This window comes from Dinoponera quadriceps, unplaced genomic scaffold, assembly GCF_001313825.1.
Source record: "Dinoponera quadriceps isolate SergipeBrazil2010 unplaced genomic scaffold, ASM131382v1 scaffold4585, whole genome shotgun sequence".
Lineage (NCBI taxonomy): Eukaryota > Metazoa > Arthropoda > Insecta > Hymenoptera > Formicidae > Dinoponera > Dinoponera quadriceps.
In genome coordinates this window covers 730,124-752,775 of record NW_014559030.1, presented here as the reverse complement: position 1 = coordinate 752,775, position 22,652 = coordinate 730,124, and the positions used below count along the sequence as shown (strand labels likewise).

General features: G+C 48.8%; 1 protein-coding gene across 1 annotated transcript in view; it reads left to right on the top strand.

Annotated features, from left to right (window-relative positions):
* The window catches only part of LOC106750148 (leishmanolysin-like peptidase), a 330,954-nt gene that overhangs the window by 126,319 nt on the left and 181,983 nt on the right, over positions 1 to 22,652 (top strand). The window contains exon 3 of the mRNA XM_014630276.1: positions 19,056 to 19,156. Within this exon, the coding sequence (XP_014485762.1) occupies positions 19,056 to 19,156 (101 nt within the window). The remainder of the gene's footprint in view (positions 1 to 19,055; positions 19,157 to 22,652) is intronic.

Genomic DNA, 22,652 nt, shown 5'->3' with positions numbered 1-22,652 from the left:
TATTTCGAACACAGTCTATTTTGAAGCTAAAATCGAAAAAGGATATGTTGTGGTTTTTATGATTCCGAACGAATGTCTCCTTTGCCACATTTACGTAAAATCAACAGATTAGAATCATAAAAGCTACATCATATCGCAAAACGAAGCAACTTGACCGGAGTTATTTTTATTATGAAACGTGCGGGATTCTTTAAGACATCAGGATCAAAATAAGAATAAATTACATTGTCAGAATTGAAGTAGAATCTATTCCGCTATCTTAGCTCCTACTGTACCGTAAAATTTCAGGTTTAGAACTGAAATTTCGACTCGGGTTATATTATTCATGCCGATTATCAACGTCTCGTAAATTAGCGGAGTTAGCTTAAAATAGCGAAATAAACTTATTTTGCGAGGAACAAATCTAAATATTCCGAAACTCGGATATTTCGAGGACAATAAATATCATCTGGTACGAGCGACTGCTTGTTTTCCGATGGCTTATTCTTATAACGCTGACAGAGGTTTTCCACTGTTGTTTAAATTTACTTCGCGGCCAAACAAATCGGGACTTTCGCGAGCATGAAGTTCCGTTAAAGTAAGATTATTAAAAAAAAAAAAGAAGAAGAAGAAAGAAACATTAACAGAGCAACACATTTTCTCCTTTGGTAACTTTTCAGCAACGAATGAGCGGCATATAAAAAATATTAGAATCGATTCTGCTCGTTTTGTTCCGCTAACTTGTAAGACTTCCGATATTAGTTACAAGAGCAGTTAAAATAGCCGTGGGAACGATACTTGCTTCTTTTCGCTGTTCAAACATCCCGCAGGCGTACTGCGCGAGCGGGTACGGTGAATGTAAACGCACGTTCGCGTGCGTGGATCCACGCACGCGAGAGCCCCCGTGCTCGTGTTGGACGACACCGCGCGATCTTGCTCTCGCGTGATCGTAATAATCAGCCACGATCAATCGGTGAATCGGGAATGACGTGCTTGTGCAAATTTCGGCCGCCACGAGCGACGTGACCTTATAATCTCCCGCTAATCCGCGCTTAGGTCGATATATTCTGTAGGAGCGTTCACCTTCGTGGTAATGGGGGTAAACATTGGCGATAAAAGGTTTTCGATGTACCGCCATTCGAGCAATAAACGCGCATGCTGTTAATCCTCAAACCGTATTTGATTGATCGATGTTGCCTGCTTGATCTCGTGATATCGTGATGTCGATACGTTATCCAGGTCATGACGAAGAAAAGCTGTAGCGAGTTCTAATGTAAATTGACACAATCAATTGCCGATGTATTGGCCGCGTTGATGCGGATCTAATTATCGAGAAATTCACTCGCGCAATTCCGTGTAAGGCTGCTTCGTTACTCCCCAAATAATTAATCGATTAAATTAAACCGCCTATTTGTTTGCCCTTATCGAAAATGCAATTTGATTAGTACATTCACTCGTTAGCCGTTAGTTTGTTCAACCGCTCTCTCGTGTCATTCCTTTGTCAGAGCGTGAAATTACGACGAAATGTATATACGCGTCGTTAAGAATGCATGCGTGCATCCGCTCGGCTATATTTTCCGCTAAGAGGGTGAACAAGGAGAAGGGAGAGATTGCAAAGAAGGGAGAGATTGCAAATTTTTCACAGGCTAAATGTTTTACGCCCCCTACTGAAACCATGAAAGTCTTAAACGGTAAATTCGCTTGACATTTCAAAGTAAATTCCCCGCGAAAATATCTGACAGGGAGGTGGTTAATAATGCAGAGCGTCACGATCAATTCGCAGAAGCGATACCCCCCAAGGAGCATTAACCTTTGCTCTGATGGGGATAAACCGCCGTGATAAAAAGTTCATTCGACGACACGTTATTTTCGTCATTACCGTGTACATCATCAATATCGGGAGCACCTTCCAATTAATTACCAAGCTTATGTTATCGACAGCGTCTGGACGAAAAGAAAGATTCAAAGTTTATTTAGCAAAAAGTATCAGCCTGATTTGACGTTCACGCTTGATCTCTCCTTGATAATATTTTCTTAGTAATACCCGGTCAATCGATACTCGGTGAAATGCGATAGTTTGAGGCGAACCGCTCCGAAGATTTCGGGATCAAATGCCACGTTGATAACGGCGCAGCGGGATGCAGGTGGGCTTTATCCGTTCGACGTAACGCAAGATCGCCTCGCGAAAGTGCATCTCATCGCGAGCCCTGAAATAATGCGGTCGTAGAGCTTCTTTATCGTTTCTCCGTCGGTTCGTGAAGCGCTCTTACATAATTCATGGTATAAACAGCATCAGCGAGCCGCGAACCAGACGGGCGAGGGACTCGTGTAATATCGGAGGTGCATCGCGAACTCGGGAAGACGCGCCGGGATTGGCACTTCGGCGAGCCGGAGGATTGCCGCGGATTCGATAGATCGGAGAGCGTTTTCGTGACTCACACCGATCGCCGTTACATTTCCTGTGCGCACGTCGATGCACACGGTTTTGTATGAACTTCAAGTTTCTGCCGATTACGCTTGTCGGATTACTCGACACGCTACGCGGGAAGACGCGGGAAGTTAGTCGCGAAAGCTTTTACTCGTGTCCCATATTTTTTCGTCTCTCTCTTTTTCGACGTTGTCACGCAGTGATTAATAAATATTTCACGTTGGAAATAATATCGAACTTCTCTTTCTAATACCTCTCGCATTCTTTGTGGAAAAGAAAAAAAATGGGGGGGGGGGTATTTATATATAATTATTTAAAATACTTTATTACGTTGTTAACTGTGATATGATCGAGTTGTTTCCGGAAGTAAGTTGAATCAGAAGTTATATGTAAGTTCCCAAAGAACATTAAGACATCCTAAGACGTCATAAAAATGTCTTTGAGATAATGAGACGTCCAAACGACGTTTCTAAAATGGGTTAAGTGAGAGAATCGGAGGGGAAGAAATAGTACGTGGAAACGTAGTGAAAATAATAAAACGACCGACAAATGTATGTACAAACTTGATTTCATTATTCCACATTAGTCACACGACGAATCATTTCACGTGAAGCGAAGGACGCCGCTTCACTCCTCCGTAAGGAAGATATATACGTATCTAAACGAACGTCATTACGCGCCGTCCTCGAGTCAGCGTGCGGAATTAGGGAACTCGATTACCGTAAATCGGCTTCATCCCGGGGGCCGGCAGGAATTTTAGATTTCGGTTAGTTTCGAGCCGAGCGACGGAATTACAAAATCCAATTACCGTAAATCTTGTTTTTCTGGTCCGGCCGCGGAAGAATTTCAGACTCCATTTGGTCTCGAGACAGGCGATCGATCTACGTAGGACCATAAATTTTGTTTGCCGCGCTGCCCGGAGAGGGATTTATGGCGCTATCTCTAACATTTGATTAACTCCCCAACTTAAAATGGAACACGTCGTCAAGGTTATCTGACCGCTGGCCACGCTGTCATCGCGTCTCAGGTCATTTTTTCCGCGGTCCCGTTTAATAATACTTGCGATCGANCCCCCCTTCTGACATTAATCACTGTCGGCATTACGAATTCGTTCGCTTTCGCGCCCATCGCCGATCCGGCATGCGATTGTCGCGCTCCCGCGCTTGATAAATATATTCGCTGACGCATTCCACGACTAATGTCGTTCATTAATAAACCGTTCCGCTGTTATGCCGATTGATTTATTAACGACCCGAAGGCAACCAGCTCGCGCCCGCCGCTGACATAATCTTTGTCAATCCGAGGATCCTGGATTGACCCAGGCCGCGCTCTAACCTAACCCCCTACAATGCGTGCGGCGAATTAGTAAGAGGATTACGGTCGTATACAATCGGTGAATTATAGGATTGACCAAGGTCGATGGGACACCCGGCCGATATAATGAGAGCGCGGTCCGCCGGCCGTTTCCGTGGAAATTACTACTTTGTATAGAAGACCGAATTATTGTGCGCGTTCGCCCGGATTAAAACACGTTGCTTTCACGCGCACTCCGCTCTGGGATTATACGTATGAAAATTTCGCGATCTCTTTATCGCGAACCGGTGGCTCGCGCAGTGGAGTGAATTTTATCAGCGTCGGTGCGCGTGAACATTTTAGGAACCGTTGTTTCAAGCAGGTACACTCCTGCTCGGAATTATTTATATGACACACTATTGTCACGTTAAACGTGTGCCGGACGACGAGCGGGCTCTGAGAGTGGATATTTGTCTCTCCTTGATCTCCCTCGAAATGGATCGAGAGAAGAGAACGCTCACGTTTATGGTCTCCGTCGCGGACGATGGCATGCAGGTACAATGAAACGGGGTTTATAGGGCATTTAAGACGTCGCCCGGGTGGCACAGAAGAGTCACTCACACCACCAACCACGCTCTCTCGCTTCTGTCGAAACGGTCGTTCGGGAGGACATTCATCGTGACACACATTGTGACATTTAAGGATTTCCGATTTTCCATTAATAGACCAGCCGGTGATACGTAAATCGGCGAATTAGATGAGGAAAGTGGCCTCTATTCTGTCCGACACGACGAATTTAAAATTGCTCGGCCCCGCCGTTCGATACGCGAGAAGCACGAAAAATGTTTCCGCCCGGTCGGCAGGAAACGAGTTATCCGAACGTGACACATCCGCAAAGTGGACGAAGCGGGTCACGTGCTCGCACGCGCACGAATACGCCCCGTCGTAATTAAATTGAATGACACCGTCCACGGTTATCCTTCTTGACGATTATCTTCCCCCGGTGAATTTCTCCCGGTTTCGTTTGCCGCGTTGCGGCGGCAACGCGACGTCGCCTGTCCAAACATCGCCCCCCCCCCCTCCCCCGGCCCGTCGACGACCTTTTAATGGTCACTAGATACGGAGCCACTTCGTAAGCACGAGCGGGCCGCATGGTACCACCGTCTCGATTAGGCGAAATGGCTTTGAGAGAATTCACGGCATGTGATGCAATATTGCCACGTGTAGATCACATCGTGCCAGGCCGAAGGAGGCAGAGGTGGCGGGCTGGGTTGTCGAGTGGTGGTTTAATATACGCTATGAACGACGCTTACACGATATACTATATATATATATACACGCACACGCACGCACGCTCGACTATAACGGCAACCGTACGTTACATCGGAAATCCCATAAATTTCTTACGGCCGAGCTCGTGTTTGCGGTGATAAAGAATTTTGTCTGCCCGGCTATTGAGGCCATCCTTTACTTTTTCCAGCCGCCCACGACCTTCTCAATGGTTAAAAGGTTCTGCACGATTATTATCAAGTATCTGATTCGGGAGAAAAAGTGGGAGAGAGAGGTTAATCTTGATTAACCTTTTGATCCGATACATTCTCTTTTGTTCTCCTGTTATCGTCAAGATTATATAGACAATAGTTACCAAATACTTGGGTAAAAGTGTCGAACTATTTGGCAACTATTACCAATTGTGTGATATTATTTACTCAATAATTTGGTCCAACTTAATGAAAAATCGTGTGTCGCTACTTATTTTGTGATTACGCGTATCAGCAAACAGTTGGTAACTATTGCCATACTTGGTTGGCCGATTACCTAATATTGCATTTGAAACGCTCAACCAAATACATTTGTTAACTATTACCGAACCTTTTTCTCAGGGTACGGTTATTCATCGTGGAAACGTCTTTCACTTTTCGCGCTCGTTCCCGGCGTGAAATTCTCCCAGCGGTGTTGTTCCGCTCCAGAATGTGGAATTAATACGTTGTTTTCCGGCATAACAACACGCGTCCCTAGACGCGCCCTCACTGCTAATCACGGGCAGACAATTAACGCGTCAGATACAGATTGTTGCTAGACATTAAAGTGGATTGATCATTAAGCGGATAGATATGTACGTAGCACGGAGGAGAACGCACGGGCTTTTCAGTGTCCAACAGTTGCATGACACGTGCATAATGGACGATCAAACCGTCCGGGAAATGCCTTACACCTACGTTAGGCGGTCGCATCATAAGTGCGCGCAATTCCATCGCCATTCTCGAGCGGTGCGTGATGAAACGAGATATCAATTTCAAATGTTCCGCATTACCGAGTCTCTCCAAATGTCTGCATTCTGTTTCACACGTTAAATTGGAAAATTCATTAGATTCCCTCGTTACCTCGTCGATGAAGAGACGCGTAGCAAGCATCGTCGAGGCAGTCGGCTACTGACGAAAAGGAACGCGAAGTGTTGTAACTGCGCGTATGCCTTAGTTTACTGAGCCGTATCTCGTCGTTTGACTTCTGAGCTCGCGGGAACGGCGCAGCTAGCTCCAAAAGAGCATCTGCCCGAAATACCTTGTAACATTCTCTAAGAGCGCGCGTGCATACGCGCGCGGAAATTCCCTGTCGCGTCAGACTACAAAGCCCCGCGATGTGAAATTTATTTAGAGCTCGCGCTGCACAATTTGCCGTGTGAATTTGCCGCGACGCGCGCGCGGATCCGGAAATTCAACCCCTAAGCAGCGGAGTAAAGCGGAGTTAACCGTGCCGCAACATTTTTGCAGGCGATGCGCTACGTTAAGCGGATGAACTATGGGGAGGAACAAACTAATTATTATATCATGGGTTACGCACGCGAGTTCAGGGTGGATTAAATTTTGCAGCGCCGCTTGAATTTTTCAAATCTCGAAATTCCCAGCCGCCAGAGAGAGAGAGAGAGAGAGAGAGAGAGATCGACGAGCGATATTCACGTCCCTCGAATCGGATCTCGTCTCTGTATAAAAAAAAAAAGAGAGACCCGAATCCTCGTGAATCTTCAGCGATAGGATATTAGTGATCCTTTAATTCACCCCGGGAAACGTGCACTCCGAGAATGGAACTCGGGATTTTCGCGGCATCGGGGAGTATTTTTACACAGTCACTGCTGTTCTCGATTGGTCTCTCAGTGGTTTGCGGCTGTACACCGGCTTGCCTTTTCGACCTGAAGCGAGCTGACCGTGGATAAAAGAAGGAAAGTCACTTATGCACCGATGTAAATCGCACGAATCGTATGTTTCCCCGTGTCCGAAGGTATAATCCGAGACAGCTTAGGTTCATCAGTCGCTATTGATAATAGAGAGATGCCTCCCAAAATTCTCTCCTTCTCTTCTCGTGTCTCTTTTCTCGGCAGCTCATACCGTCGAGCTAATAACCGTCTGCATCGGCGATAGATGCAGCTTCCCCGAGCGTCTTTCCTTCTCGCCTCTTTACGCCTCTTCTACTTTGTGTGACGTGCGGGAAATTAGTTCGTTAGTGCGGGTTACAGTGTCTTGCATAATAGATTCTCGACGTGAGCAAGGCTCTTTCGTGTCTATACTTGGCTCAGCTATCTGCTCGACTAATTAGCTCGCCTTGACATAGACACGGCTGTTACGCGAATTATTGCACCGACATGAGCAACCTCGCGCGCTCCCCGGCCGAAGTTGACCGAGCACAAAGAACTCTCGTTTCCTCGTTTCGAGAGCCGTCCAGTTCCTTCTTTTACGACAAACCTGCCGAAACATTCGCCGAGGCGCGAGCGTAAGGCGCGAATTAAAATCCGCGACTCGCGACGACAGATTCGCGCGCGCGAAGTAAGCGGGCAATCGGCGCAAAAATCGCGCGCGTTTACGAAGCTCGCTTTGCGCGCATTATGCCTGACGCGTCTCTCTGTACCATTCGTGCATTATGCATGTTCGCCGTACGTAGGGATGGAAACATGCCTGATTCGCTTCGCGACGCTTGTAGGCGTTTACCGCCGTAGGTATTCGCGCGCGAGCCTCCACGTCAGATAAGGCTCGTGTTGTGCGTATTCGATCGTGAATACAGAGACATATACGTACGCGTACATCGCGGTTACGTACGTGCACGTGGTGGTATCGAGGGTAATAAACGTGGCCGGGGCGGAATCGATTCGCACGAGTCGCACCGCCAAAGCCCCGGCGTCTTGCATTCGGGCGCGAGGGAGAGCAGCGTGTCAGTGCGAACTCGCGCGCTCCGCATACGCAATGAACCGTTGTCATCGCGAACACGCCGATCTCGAGCCGTAATTCGAGCAGGGCGGACTCGTGTCAATTCCGCGATTTCGAGGCCGATATCGCTCTCTCTCTCTCTCTCTCTCTCTCGAGTTGGCGAGCGTCGTCACCTCCTTGCGTTTAATCCCCGAGAGTCCCACGGCCGTTGGAGCGCGAAAACGCGAGACACCCAACGGCGAGGATGAGAATGTCCGGTCGGACCCGCCGTTTCTCCGCACTGGCCGTGTATTTGATTTTCCGCGCTTTAATTGGATTTTTCCTCGTTTCACTCGTCGCCGGCACTCTTTCCCGCGGCGCAAAGCCCTCTTTCCGGAAAGAGAAAATTACATATTACCACGGCTAAATGCGCATATTTCGCGGAACTTAAAGTGCGGTTCCGCCGGAGTTTACTTCGCGGCCATCGTCTACCGTTATTTCGCGTTAGTCGCCCGCCGTTAACGCGCTTATATTCCAAAAACCACTCCGTGTTAGATGATGGAGAGACTGACAAAAAGAAGAGAGAGAGAGAGATTGTGTGTGTGTGTGTGTGTGTGTGTGTGTGTGTGTGTGTGTGTTGCGTCTGTGTGTGCAGGACGGAGATAAAAGCGCGCGCGGTTTTCCTCGGTTTAACGAAATGTTCGATTTTTGGCGACGTGCCGAAAGAACCGGGCACACGCCGTACAGGGAATATAACGTGAGTGCAACGAACTCTATCATGTACGCGCTATTAACACGAAAGCTAGCCGCACTTTTTTCCCTTACACGCCGCTATAATGGATATCCAAATCGCGTTACCGTAGCCGGACGACGGTATAATGTAATACTCGTCGGGACTTCCGGATGTCCTTCTTACCCCGCATCTCTGCGTCCACACAGAGTTATTCCGTATTACGTTTATATAGAAAAAAATTGTTTATTATTATTTACTATTAACCCTTTGATAAGGCGGGGTCAGATTGACCCCCACGGCGGTTCGTCGATTTCACAGCGTGCACGCGGTGTTTCTCTTCTCGAGGAACATGTTTCATGATATTATCGACGGATATTGTCGCGACGGCGTAAAATTTACCGGCGATTCATTTTTCCTTCGTGTGAAGGCGACGACATAACTCGCCGATGTCTCCGACGTGTGTCGGCAATCGCGTGATATAAACATCAAGCTCTTCAGCCGCTCGCGTATTGTCGCCGAACCATCGTCGTGGTGGAAGCGCGGACTAATGATTTTGCATTTAGGCGGAACGATAGAGACAAGTTTGCGATAATGGTTCCTCAAGTAGCGTTTCAATTGTCGAAACGCACCGTTTTGCCGGAGTGTACCATCATGCGCGTAATTTCGCCGAAAAGTTAGGCACTTTGCGTAATGGCAGCTCGAACGTTAGTGCTTTTCATGCGCCGATACGCCCGCTCCGCGTAATAATGCGGAGCAATTTGCGCGCCGGCGAGAGAGAACGCGCGCTCGGCGCTTGTTTAACGTGGAGTTGCGTTTTTTGCGGATTCTCGAATCGTTTTACGCAACATCAGGAATTGTAAACCGCGTTTGTGCGAGGGAACACGAGAAACGACGTTTATTCCACGCGCGAAAATAAATCGCCCCGGTGTTACATTACGATACGTCCCGTCATTTCACCGCGCGTAATCGCGCATCGCTAAGTTTACGCGAGCGGACGCGAGCGCGCGCGTATTTAAATTGTACTCGCATTGCTTATCGATATCTTCGCTAAGCGATATTCCATCGAGATAGCCCACCCTTTCGCGCGCACCATAGAAATCGCTAGCAATAATTCCGCAGATAACAACGCGGTTGCATATTCATGAAGGCGCCGTACAAAACGGCAATAGCCATTTATCCGTGGTTATGCGGGAATTCCGCGATCGCCCAAAAATCGCCAAATGCCATCGCGCATACAACTGCGTAATGCGTAATGCTTGCTGACTCCGTGAATCGAATCGCCGCCTGAGCGAAATTTCACCGGACGGAATACTCGACGCGCCGATCTTCCTTTCTTTCCTTCTTTTTATCCCTCCTCTCCCTCTTTCTCTCTCCCTCTCTCTCTCTCTATCTATCCATCTATCTATCCATCTATTTATCTATCTATCTATCCTCCCCTTCGAACATCCGAAATATCCGGTCGCGCGACGCGGCACCTAAATAAGCCACGACTTCGGGGAGTCTCCGGTTTCAGCGAAATGCCTTTACATGATACCCACGTTCCGCAGACGGCGGCACAAGAGGGATTCGGAAACGCCATCCTCCCCTTTTCGTATTCCCAATGGTAGGAGATTCCTCGTACGCGACCAATCGTTCCTACGTACACGTAGTAAGTGTCTAGAAGTGCCCACACGTGGATTCCCCGTGCGTGCGTGCTCCAATTTCTGGCCGAGCTTATATAGGGTCGTCGGAACGAGGAGTTCGAAGAGAGAGAGAGAGAGGGAGAGAGAGAAGGCCGAAAGATCAGGATCGAGATCGGAAAGATCAAAGTTACTCTCAGCGCGAAATTTCGCGACAGGGCGACATCTTACGCGGGAATCGTGCTCATTTCGGGCGAGTACATCGACGTGCTCCGATCTGGCCCGCTTCGATGGGGAAGTTCGCGAGCGTAAACCAAACTTCGATCATTTCCGCAAAACAATTTCGCGACGAGCTTATAGCCGTTCCGTTACCAGCGTACACAGCGTGTTATCCCGGAAACTTCGATGCAAAATCGGCGCAGGGGGGAGGATCTCCCCCCCCCCCCCCCCNCCCCCCCCCCCCCCCCCCGAGGCACAGTTTTGTTGCCTCACTGCGGCGTCCTGTTGTATTCTTTACGATTTTCGAAAGGCCGTCGCGCGGTCCTCGGGCGAATATTAAGTTACGCCAAACTCGAAATGCACTTCGACACTTGCACTATGTTTTTCGCCGAGTTTATCTTGTTCTCTCTCTCTCTCTCTCTTTCTCTCTCTTTTTCTCCCTAACTCCAGAAATACATATTTCGTTACTCGCCCTGCCTCGGCGCTGGTTATTTAGCGGGACAAATGTACTTCGAGCGTACATTGTTTCGCCAGAAAGCGAGTAGAATACAGTAGAACTTTCAATTTGGAACCGTGCCGGAATCTCTCTCTCTCCCTCTCTTTCCCTGAAGATGTTCTACTTCCGTCGGAACCGTACTTCGCTTCTGCGTTAGAAAACTCGCGATAACGCCACATGTACTCCTTATTTCCGGCATCCTCGATACGCGCCACCCTTCGAACCGAACGTGCTGAGAACGCTCGTTTCCGTCCCCCGCATCCTGCGAGACGCGCGATTAAAATATGTAACATGTCCGTACATAGGGGGTATTTCCCAACAATAAAGTCCGGAGATTCGTTTTCAGATGTACGCCGTATCGAGCGACATCCGAAAGTACCGAACTACCCGTATTTCGCAACGAGCGTGCGAAAGCGCCATCGCTATGTATATATATCGTGTGACATATATTTCCTCGACCTAAGTGCTGTTCGCAGTGTAAGGGCGAAATTGATGTATTACCGACGACGGCAGCGTTCCAATTCGCGGCCGTAATCGCGCCATACGCTTTTACGCGCTGTTTCGGACAGCTCTCCCGCTCGGCGCACCGGCATTATCATCATGACAGAAACTCGAGCGCATAATTCCACGCGCGTTCGCTCGCGCGTCTTGTCTGGCGTCTGGTATTATCCGCTTATCGGACGGGCCCTGATGATGACTGATGGAAGTCGGCCTATTCGATTTGTCGCTGGACGCTGAACGGCGGACGCGGCTGGACGGGGGAGGGGGTAGAAAAGTGAAGTGGATCGCAATTACGGGGCTTCTGCCGCGACGTCCGTGGTGGGGCGTCAAGCGGGGAATTATCTCGTCTCGGACGACAATTAGTCCGGTTTCAAACTCTCTCTCTCTCTCTCCCTCCCTCCCCCCTTTCTCTCTCCCTCTCTCTCTCTCTCTATCTCTCTCATTTTCCCTCCCTCTCTGTCAACCGTAACCGCTCTCCATTGTGCGAAAGGAACCTTTTGCCGGGCCTGCGCGCGGCAGAAATAGGATTTCCGCCTCTTCTTCTACGGTCCCTTTAAATCTCATTTCGAGCGAACGTGTCTTCTTCTCTGTCTATTTTCTCTGACGCGACTTCGCCGAAAGGAGCCTCGCCGCGAGCACGTTAATTCGCCCCGATGTCGCGACACGATTTCTTCTTCTTAGACGGTTTTCTCGAATCTCCTCTTTTCTTCCTCACTCTCTCTCTCTCTCTCTCTAACTCGGTTTCTCCATCTTGCCCGTTAGTCGACTTTGTGCGCGAATAACTCCGTTAAATAAATTTCGCTCCTCACATCGCGGCGTTAGCGTGAATTATTACGAAGCGTGAACACGCGATGTTAATCCTCCCCCCCCCTCCCCCTCCCCTCGCCGATGTCAATGAATTTAAGCGCGACGTGGAGTTTTATCGTTTGACAGGCAGACATTGAAAGATAAACGGGCAAGTTTATCTTGTTCTCGACGGCGCTTGTGCACGGCACAAAAGCTATTCTACGACGGTGTTTTCGAAGTTGCCGGGGTGTCTTCTGACAATCAGAGTAAGCGGAAGTTGAAGCCGGTGCACGCGCGCTACAGGCGGGGGGGGGGACTCCGGCCGCCTCGTGAACAACTAGTTACGAATGATAAAATAACAGAGCTCATTTAGTTCACTCGCTCGCGCGTCCCGTTAATTGACAAGAGCCGGCATTGTTCCCCCGGTAGGCAAACTTCGACTATTTTCCTCTCGTCGCGCTCCTCGCCCCCTCCTCGTCAAGAAACGAGAGACAAACTGTGCGTTTCCGCGAATCGTCTCGCATAATCCCGGTTCGATTTTGCGTCTTATTATTTCCGGTATTATTCCTCGACTTCTCTTCCCGGATCGGCGGATCTGTCGTCGGTGAAATTTTCCTCCGGTCCCAAGTACGTGTAAGCGATACCTTCGTGGGTCAGCAGCTCCGAGAAGACCCCGCGCGCTACGCGGAAAAGTTGGGTTTTAATAGAAATTGCTCTCATTAGTCTCGGTTCGGAACAAAAGCGCTTCGACTTCGATATTCCCGCAACGGCCGATGTCGCTGTGTTATTGAGACGGCGAAGAATTTAATTAGCAATGGATCCTCCCGTCAGAAACAATGCGACCAATCGCCGGTGCTTGAAAACTACATCCGGTTAATTAAAGCTATTCGAACTTAGAAGTCGGAATAAAGGATCCCGGGAATCTCGGGAATTCTCGCTCGCGTTCCACGGCTCATTCTTCCGCGAGGAATTTGTTTTATCGGCTAAACTACTCCCATAAATTACTTTCTCCATGCGATCAGATAATGTCCTCAAATTCACGCGCGCAACTTCCGCTGTAGATCAATCTCCTAGCTTCTCGGGCCTCACCTCGCCCCGCCTCGCTTCGTTTCGCCTCGCCTCGCTAGTTGGATAAGCGACCGAGAGATTCCCATTACTTCGGGGAAGCTGCGTTATATTATGTTAGGTTTCGAAAACAGATCGTTTCGAAAACTCGCCGAGCGGATTCGCGGTAATTGACCGGCCCGGATTTGCGACCGACGTTTTCTCGAGCGACTCTTTCTCGCCTCGTTGAAGATACTCAATATTAGACAGCCTCACCGGCAATCGAATGACGAAACTCGTCCTTGTTTTATTGCAATGTTAGATTTTATATATACTTTCATATATAAGGCTTTCAAGGTCAATAGGGATAAATTTTGCGAGGGCGTGGGGCGGATTGAGGTGAATAAAAAGGTCCTTCACATTTTCCTCCTCATTTCCAAGCAACACGCAGAATTTCGAGTTATTAATTATTAAAAATGACCATGTAGAGAGGCTTTTTTAATAACTGAAGAATTTGCCATTCTCAACAAACAAATCCTTTACCATTTTGCAAATAACACTCATAAATATTTCAGTTATTAATTAAAGAAGTCTCCGCACATGGCCATTTTCAATAATTAATAATTAATAACTCGGAATTTCGCTGCCTGCAAAATGGTAGGGGACTTTTTTATTCAAGTTAATCCGTGTTAAGCCACTAAGCTTCATGAAGTTCCTGTTGATCTGGGACACCTTGCGTACGCATACCGAATTATTGTAAGATTTAAAATTAAAATAGCATCGTAGGGTCCATAAGTTTATAATTTATATTTTATCAGCGTACTTTTCTTTTTTCCACTATCGTTATTACATCGCCGCGATGTTGCGAGTTTGTCGCGGCACGGTGCATGTGAATAATGAAATTTCAGATAGAAAAATAGGGCTTTAAAAATTAGACGACAGAGTGCACGGGACTGAATTATGCATTACGTGGATGCGTCAAAATGGAGGAACAGCGACAGCGACAAAAAATAAATGTTGGGATCGTGGGATGGATGTGGTCGCGGACGGTGACGGTTAACAATTCATTCGGCCGGCGGTTCGATGCGACGTGCCGGAATTTTGAGCCTCAAGGCGGCGAACGACCAGCGTTCGATGTTAGGCTATTTACGTTCCCATCGGGAGCAGGACGGGCGTAAAAATGCTACAGGAGTGCGGAGGCGTGTAGGAAACACAAAATTTCCATCGCACCGCGTGTAAATGCGCCGCGGCCGGAAAGAGACGGGTATATCACGGTAGACGNCTCCCCCCTTCCCTTCCCTCCCGGTCCCTATTTCGACGCGCAGATGTATGATAAATCGAAGTGCATCGGGATACTTTCTCGTCCGGAAAAAGAGATACGCGCGCACGGACGTGCATTGGACATTTTTATCTCGCTCGCTGCCTCCCGCGAAATGTAAACTCGCGTAATTAACTATTATTATTAAAATATCGCGTCACAGAGCGCGGTTATATTTACGACCGTGTCGTGAAAATAATGAAATATATCGAAAACGTCTCGGATTTCTTTCGTTCCGTCTCCTCTTCCCCCTGACCGCTGTATGATTTAATTCGCGAAATGTAAATAACGAAATGCGGCTGCGACGCCCGTCGGTCGCCTGCGAAATTGGAGGAATGAATAAATATGTATAGGTGGTGTTTCCTGTCTTTTCAGGAGCCCCGGACCCTTTTCCTTCAAAGTGAATTATAGAAACGGGCGACCAATCCTTTCAGCGGCCCCTATTCGCGATCAATATGTTATCGCGTAAGACGCTGAAGGGGAATATCGATGGTGTGCTTGTCAGACGGCGAAAGTGAAGGAGCGAGCTTTTGCTTCAAATAAAAGTGCCGTGTTGTTTGTAATTCCTCGCACGCACGCGAAAGCGTGTCTGTTTCCGATCTCGTATCAGCCGACTCTTCGATTTTTCCCGGTGATTACCCGGGAAGATTGCTTCTCGCGAAAAAAGAACACCACGTCGCGGAAAATGAATAAATAAATGCGTGACTCTTGTGATATACAATCAATATGCAAATCAAGGCTAATCACAAAGCAAGTAAGAGTCTAACGCCGTTGTATTAGCGACTATAGTGACATAAATAGTTATTTTCTTACTTTAAAGTTATAGCAAGTTTGAACATGTCGATATATCAAATCGAACTAAATTCATCGAACGTTTCGAGGGACGGTTATATTTTCAGAATAAAATAGCCAATAATTCTGAAATGTTTATATAATGCCTCTAGTATTTAATATTACAGTAATTTTTATGAAAACCCTAAATGTGGTCTAGAAGAAAATAAAAGTAGAAGTTAGAAATGGAAGATTAACCTCAAGAAATACGTATAAAATGTAATCGTAGTTGCGTAGTTGTCTCAGTTTTTATATAGTCAGTCGCTTTCTAACTTGACAGACGTGTAGATATTTCCATTGGTATGCTAAAATTTTCAATTCCTCTGAAAATATTTTGACAGAGACCGAATATCTTAAATTAAGGAAGACGAAAAAGCGGTGTTATCAAGATCATGATTTATGATGTCGTACGATGTCCCAGATAAGTTTGGAAAATGAAAAAAGTTACACCGACCGGTTATTTCATAGCTGTCAACCCAATCAAAAATATATTACTTAGCAAACGTCGCGGTCTATGTGTACATTACATTTCCCTCTAATTTCCACGTTGTTTTCCCACAGACGTCCCCCGGATATTCCGGGGAACGATATTTTCCAGGCCACCGTGGAGCTGTGACCATCTCAGTAATATCTTCCTCACGCTGTTTGCTTCTATTATTACTATCCTCATACGCGAAGCGCGGCCTAAGAGGGTGCCGTGCGACTCGCTTGCAGGACCCTGGAAAATATCGACCCTCCGCGGAAATCATCTTAACGACGGCTGTCCTGGCCGTTGTCGAATTAAGGTCAATAGCCAAGATGGATGAAGTCGATTCGCCGACGGTGGTATTCGCGGATCCGTCGAGTGGCTCTCTTGCTTTCCGCCTTTCCGGCCATCTCCATTTCCTCGCCATTAGTTCCCGAACGGATTGGATTAGGGATTAGGTGTTACATTGTTACGCCAAGTACACGTATCGGATTTTCCTATACGCGTTATCCGCATTAAGCGCAGCGTGTGGTGTATCCCCGTCTATGCGATGACGCGATAGACTCGCGCGACTAATGTCTCGTCGATTGCCCGCCCTATTGGTCCGATCCACTTATCGGCGCGATGTCATTATTCCTAATCGTGTAATCATATTACGCCACGATAAACGACCGAATCGTAATCGCGTAATCGCGCGGCCGGCTCATAATTTATAATTGATACTTCAAAGAGCGACGCGCGTCCCTTTGACGAATGTTTCGCTACGGGAGTGGCTCCTTTCGCCTTTAACGGCAGAATTTCATCAGGAATTCAAGCGAGAGAGGCGGTGACACGCGATAACCCGAGAGAGCGTTTCGGTGGAGAGTCTGCCGTTATAAAATCTAAGCGGGAGGATGCCGCGCCGGTTAAGAGATGTCCGTTGGTACGCGCGCGTCTCCCCGTGTTACCGGATAGACCACGGATATAAGGATGGAAATTAGGAGCGGGCTGAAGTTTGATAATTAAGAGAGCACTATTCGCTAGAGTGGTTTGTAAGTTACGACGGAGTGGTTTAGCCGTTATCTTCTATATACGTGATATCTTGTGGCGCGCCGGTGTGCACTTCGACCTTCGATCCGCTCTCTCTCTCTCTCTCTCTCTCTTTCGTGGTCCTCCGCCGCGCGCTCCTTAGCTCTCGCGCAGTTAATGCCGCTCCTATCCTCTTAAGATATCGCATTATCACTAAGAAGCTTTCCGCGCGCGGGACGCAAACTCTCCGCAAGTATAAAAGTGGATCGGATTAAAACTTAACGTGGATCTTCGCATAATTGCATTTCTAACAAGCACGCCTATTGCGGGCCGACGCGACGGGTGGACCTTCCTCGATTACAACGGGGCTCCGTTAAACGAAGTGTCGGGCCTGTCCGCCGACCGAATCCTCCTTGCGGCGAAAACTCATTACAAAGTGGCGGAATTCGCTGGCTGCGCCAGTGATTATTAAAGTTAGATCGATGTATCAAGCCGGTAACTCCGTTCGTCCGGCGCTAATCGTCCTGTACCGGATCGCGAATTAGATCAGCCCCGTCGTGTAAACTGCCGTCCATTAATTTCAATACACCCCCTGAAAGATCTCCTCCATCCAGCGAGCGGACGTACCATTGATGTCCGAGTAAGTTACGGAGGATGGAATCCCCTTTAGTTTGATAAACACGAGGCCGCGAGATGTTTCGAGGTTGAGCGAGAGCTTTGGAGGGCTTTGGATCAAAACGAGAAAGAGAGAAAGAGAGAGAGAGAGAGAGAGAGAGATTAGCCGGTATTAGCCGGGTGTACACACTGAAAAAAATGCCCGATCATGATCGGATAGGATCGAATTAAAAAATAATAAACGGATATACGAGAGGCGGCTGATTTTCCGATTTGGTTTCATCGGTGACTGCATCGGATAACAAAAATAACAATCGGATGTGCCATTTAATCGGCATGTCCGAGGGAAGTTTTTCTCTGCGTTCTTGCACAGGCCGAGGGGAGGGTTTTCCGCGAAAGGGACGACGAGACGGTTGCATTTTCTCACCTCGTCGCGTCGCACAGCCCGCTTCGCCGCGGAGCGACGTCGGCGTGTTGTTCAAACTCGCGCCGGTCTATCCATTATCCGCCGTTCGGCGGCGCGACTCTATCGCTCATAACTTCCAACTGGAGCCCCGGCGTTGTTGAAGTTAACCGAAACTTATATCTAGTTTATGCACCTGTCTCTTCCCTCTTCTAACCTCTGTAAACGCGCGCGCGGCTGCGGCCTTCCTGCGCCGCAAGCTGCTATTTCTACGAGCGCCGCGAGATTGCAGCCGCCGTTAGAATTCGCAGCCCGGAGTCGAAGGGCGTATCAGGTTCACGCACCGCTGGCATCATAATACCGGGCCGCGATTCAACGTTGTTAGCGCGTCTTCTATTAAGATCCGTTGGTAACGAGCTCAACTTTCGACGACCAATTATCGCGCGGAATAGACTTTAGCGCGAGCATTCACGACCGCCACCCTTATACCTATATTGAATACCGGAGTTTCGAGCGCGCAGCTGTCGTCGTCTTCAGACATTTACATTTCGCGGCAAACGCGGGAGAAGGGACGAAGGAAGGGGAATACCCCGGCGCTTCCCCCGCGGGAAATGACCGACGGGGAAATTAAATTGAAATCTCGCCGACACGGCGGAAAAAATGTCTCTTTCTCTCCGATGAATATATTTCGTCCGAGAGAGAAATCGGCGATAATAGGAGGTAGAATTGCGACGATACCGCGGTCAGGATCGTTGGAAATCCGATTTGTAAAATGTAATTCGAATTCGTAAAGGTAGCTTCCTCATCGGCCGACACGCCGGGATGATTTTCCGGATGGTTGATACGCCGCTTGTATAACATTGTCGTCTAATTTCAAAGATAATGGTGCACTTAGCGTCGCGCCGGTGACAACGTTAGCGGTACTTATAGAAACGGTGTCCCGACCGCACCTGTGTTAACCAGTCTAGATGTTATTTCGCCCCGCACGTTTACAGCTGAGCGCCCCTCCAGTCGTTAATTAATTAATCTGTTATTAATTTGTGCCTACCCGCGAAACAACGAGCAGTCGCGCGTTGTGACTCACGCGCGGTAAATTTCGCGCGTGAAAAAGCCTAATGAGATTCCGGCCTTCGTCTTTCAGATAATCCACGGTGTGCACATCGAGCCGGCGCACGAAGTGAAGAAACGTAGCATCAGTCAGCCAGTCCGCATTCTGCTTTCCTACGACGAGAGCGTCTTCAGGTAAGGAGTGAGCGCGCGCCGTGTTTCCACGGGGAATTCGACGGCCTCGTCGACGTTACGTGGGAAATTACGGAGGGTTGCGGGGGATCGACTATATCGGGCCGCAAATCGAATTCGCAGCTCTCGCGACGAACTGCTCTAATTATCTTAAGCGGCAATCTCCCGCTAGCAATTGAAAGTAGAGGAGTTCGGCTCTGGCTTGATTCACGGCGCATTCGCGAGTGCCCCGGATGCGACTCGCGCGGAGCGCTCTCCGTCGCTTACGACGCGATAGAATTTCAGATACGAGTTTTATACAGCGAGCGAAGGGGGAGAATTTACGCGTTTTCGCGAGGACAAGGAACGAGGAGTCGATGTTCGGGCGGGAAGTCCCCCACGGAAAGAAGGAATCAGCTGCGCGTCAATGTGACACAACTGAAGTTTAACTACCAGACCTAGCTTCAGTTATGCCAGCTAAAAACACAGCTGCGAAAGAGATCGGCTAAATCGACGAAATTTCACTTGTATCGTATGGGCAGTTAATTTCTCATCTGCGGGGGTTACTTTCCAGCCCCGTGGAATTAATTAATTAATTATTCAGAATTCATTCCTTCCTTCGCGTCGTGAGAATTTCGCTAATTCCTCGTTGGGCCTGCGAATTTTTCTGCGACAACATATGGACTAATTAAAATCTCCGGGGTTTGCGATCCCCCCGAAAAATGATCGCTTCCCGCAGCCCGTGACTTCCTCTCCGCGCGGCAATTAACCCCCGGCGCGCTTCGATGCGCGCGTAATTCGTTCGAATAAATACGCCGGCGTCGTCCCGTCGTCACGCCACAGCGGGCGTGTCTAATCCTCGTCGTCGTTGCGCACGTTGAAGCGCTCGACGGCGATCTTTCGCGCCCGGCTAATCCGGTAAAGTGGCCCATAAATATTTCCCCGCCGCGCTTAATTTTCAAATGGCGTGGCCAGGAATTAGCCCCCCCAGCATCGCGTAACCGTTACCGTACGACGCTCTCGGGTCACCTGTCGCTTGCCTGCGCCGTGAAAAGAACGATACGATCCTCCCCTCCCCCTCTTTCTCTCTCCGTCTCTGTTTCACTCCCTTTCCCGTGCGCGCGTGAAATAATTTCTATCCGTAATTGCTTGCCGCCCGCCGCGGACGTTATTTCTAATCCGCACGAAAATTACTGCAACGACGTAAGACGACCGTTAAACGTTTACATTGCGAATGTACGATCGCCCTCGGCCGTTTCCGGGGGCTCCACTCGGACTCGAGAGAGGTATCTACCATGAAAAGCCCATCGGAGTAACGTCGGGGTAACGTTTTGAAAAGACGACGCGCCGATGTAGCGCCAGACGCGGCGAATTTTCTACAGTTATTGTTATTATTTGTATTATTCGCCGGGGATGGTGTAATACACTCTCACACATACACACACACACACACACAGCTCGCCGGTTATTTGAGCCGAGTAGCATTCCAAGAATTTAGAGACACGAATAATCTTCATCGCGTGTCTCCCCCGGTGTCTTCTGCCGCAGTTGCTGCCGGGGAAGGTAATGCGTTGAGGCCGGTAATAGCCGGAAACACGATAAGCAAAGATACGGTTAGTACCGACGCACGGCGATTTCCCCGGCAGCTGATGCGAAATGCAATATCGAGCTGGGTGTGTTATTATCGGCATCGTACGGCGATACTTGTACACACTAATGAACGACTATTGTGCACTCGAGTCGCGACAAAATATATATCGCGCACGGGCGAGGGGGGAGCGGTCGCGTCATTTAAAGCGGAGGACAATCGAATCGATGCACGTATGGCGTGTACAATTATTGATAGAAAGAACTGCCGCTGGAGAGAGAGCGTTTCAACGGGAGTCCGCGGTGAAATCACAATGAATCCCATGAAACTGCTGCCGTTCCTCCGCAACGGTGTCGTACACGCGAGTCGTCGCCTTCGGCCTTCGAAATGATCGTCGCGGAAACAACGCCCGCATTGGAATTTTCCCAGATTTCCCATCCGGATATCGCATAGACTCCGATTATAATAATAAATTAATGAATAAGTGTGTAAAATGTTTCTCGATTTAAGAAAGTTTTTGTGGGAATTATGCGACACCTCTTTCCGATGAGAGCCTAATCGNAAAATCCCCCCCCCCCCCGGTAAATATTTTCTACAAATAAATTCGGATATTCTCAATATTATCAATGTAATATTCGACGTAATTGCTTCAACGCGTACAAGTAAATGTCTGCTTGTACGAAGGAAGTGTCACGTCGTATATCGTCAATTATATCTCCACTTCCAACAAATATTTACCGAGGGATATTGATGTAACAATTTAACTTGGACCTCAAGTGAATATTTGTACGATCGCATTTTTTTCACTATTGATTTCCCAACTAGATTTTCGAATATTCCGAGAAATCGGACCGGGGCACCCGAAGTCAGCTGCGGCAAATTTTGCCACGCGGCCGGATCTATCCGGAGAGCCTGAATAAAATAACATTTCATCGCCGCTCTCTCGCTTACGTGCGTTCGTGACGCAACGCGACGGAAACGCTTCCTCCGGCTGCGCGTCATCGTCACGTACTTGCCGCGGCCACTTCCCCGACAATTTCTGAAACAATCGTTCGCGCGCCCGACGCAGTTTCGTTTCGATCTCACGTACCCTCAAAAACGCTACCATCGGATCCCGCGATCGTCGACGGATAGTCGACGCGGTGTACCGCGTGTGTCACGAAGTGCAACGCGGCGATGTAACCGTTGCGAAACGACTATTGCGGGCTCGCCTATCTTGCCGGGCGATTCACAGACCATTGACCCGACCCGCAAGTATGATGCAGCAGCAGCCCCGCTCTGTACAAGAGCGCCGTTCTGTTTTGCCGTCGCGAACATATAATTATGTCATAACGCCGACGCATACATTCACGATTCCACGATATTCCGCGTGGTAGCTCGGCCGGAACACCGCCGCATTATGCCGGCTGCGATAAGGCGGCGGGGATCTCTTCGCCGAGTTTGCCAGGACTTCTCCGCGTGAGAGAGAAAGACAGACCCGAGACTTGTTTTTGCAGCTGCCGGTATCCCAGTGTGCGTGCGTGCGTCACTTGCGTAAAACCGGGAGCGCGATCCGCTGCGCGGATAAGCGTGCGAAATGCGCCCGTTCATCAGGGAATTCGAACGAATGTCTGTTACGCGCGCGACTTGCGCGCGACAGATTAGAATTAATAAGGAGCCGCTCGTAACGCCGTAACGAAGCCCGGAAACGCCGTAACGAATCGCGGAAACGAAGCCCGGTGTATATAAAGTTCCGTTTCGATACGACGACGACGGGCATGCGGCTAATGCGATTACGGGCGCGAAGGAGTCGGGCGGAGATGTTACCGAGAGATGGAGAGAGAAACGTCGAGAAACGGACATCTGAAGTGTACGTCATTCCGCGCGACGATGACGTGGGAGATCGCGTCAGACCCAGTTTAAAGTGTCGACCGCGACGACGGGGGGGGGGGG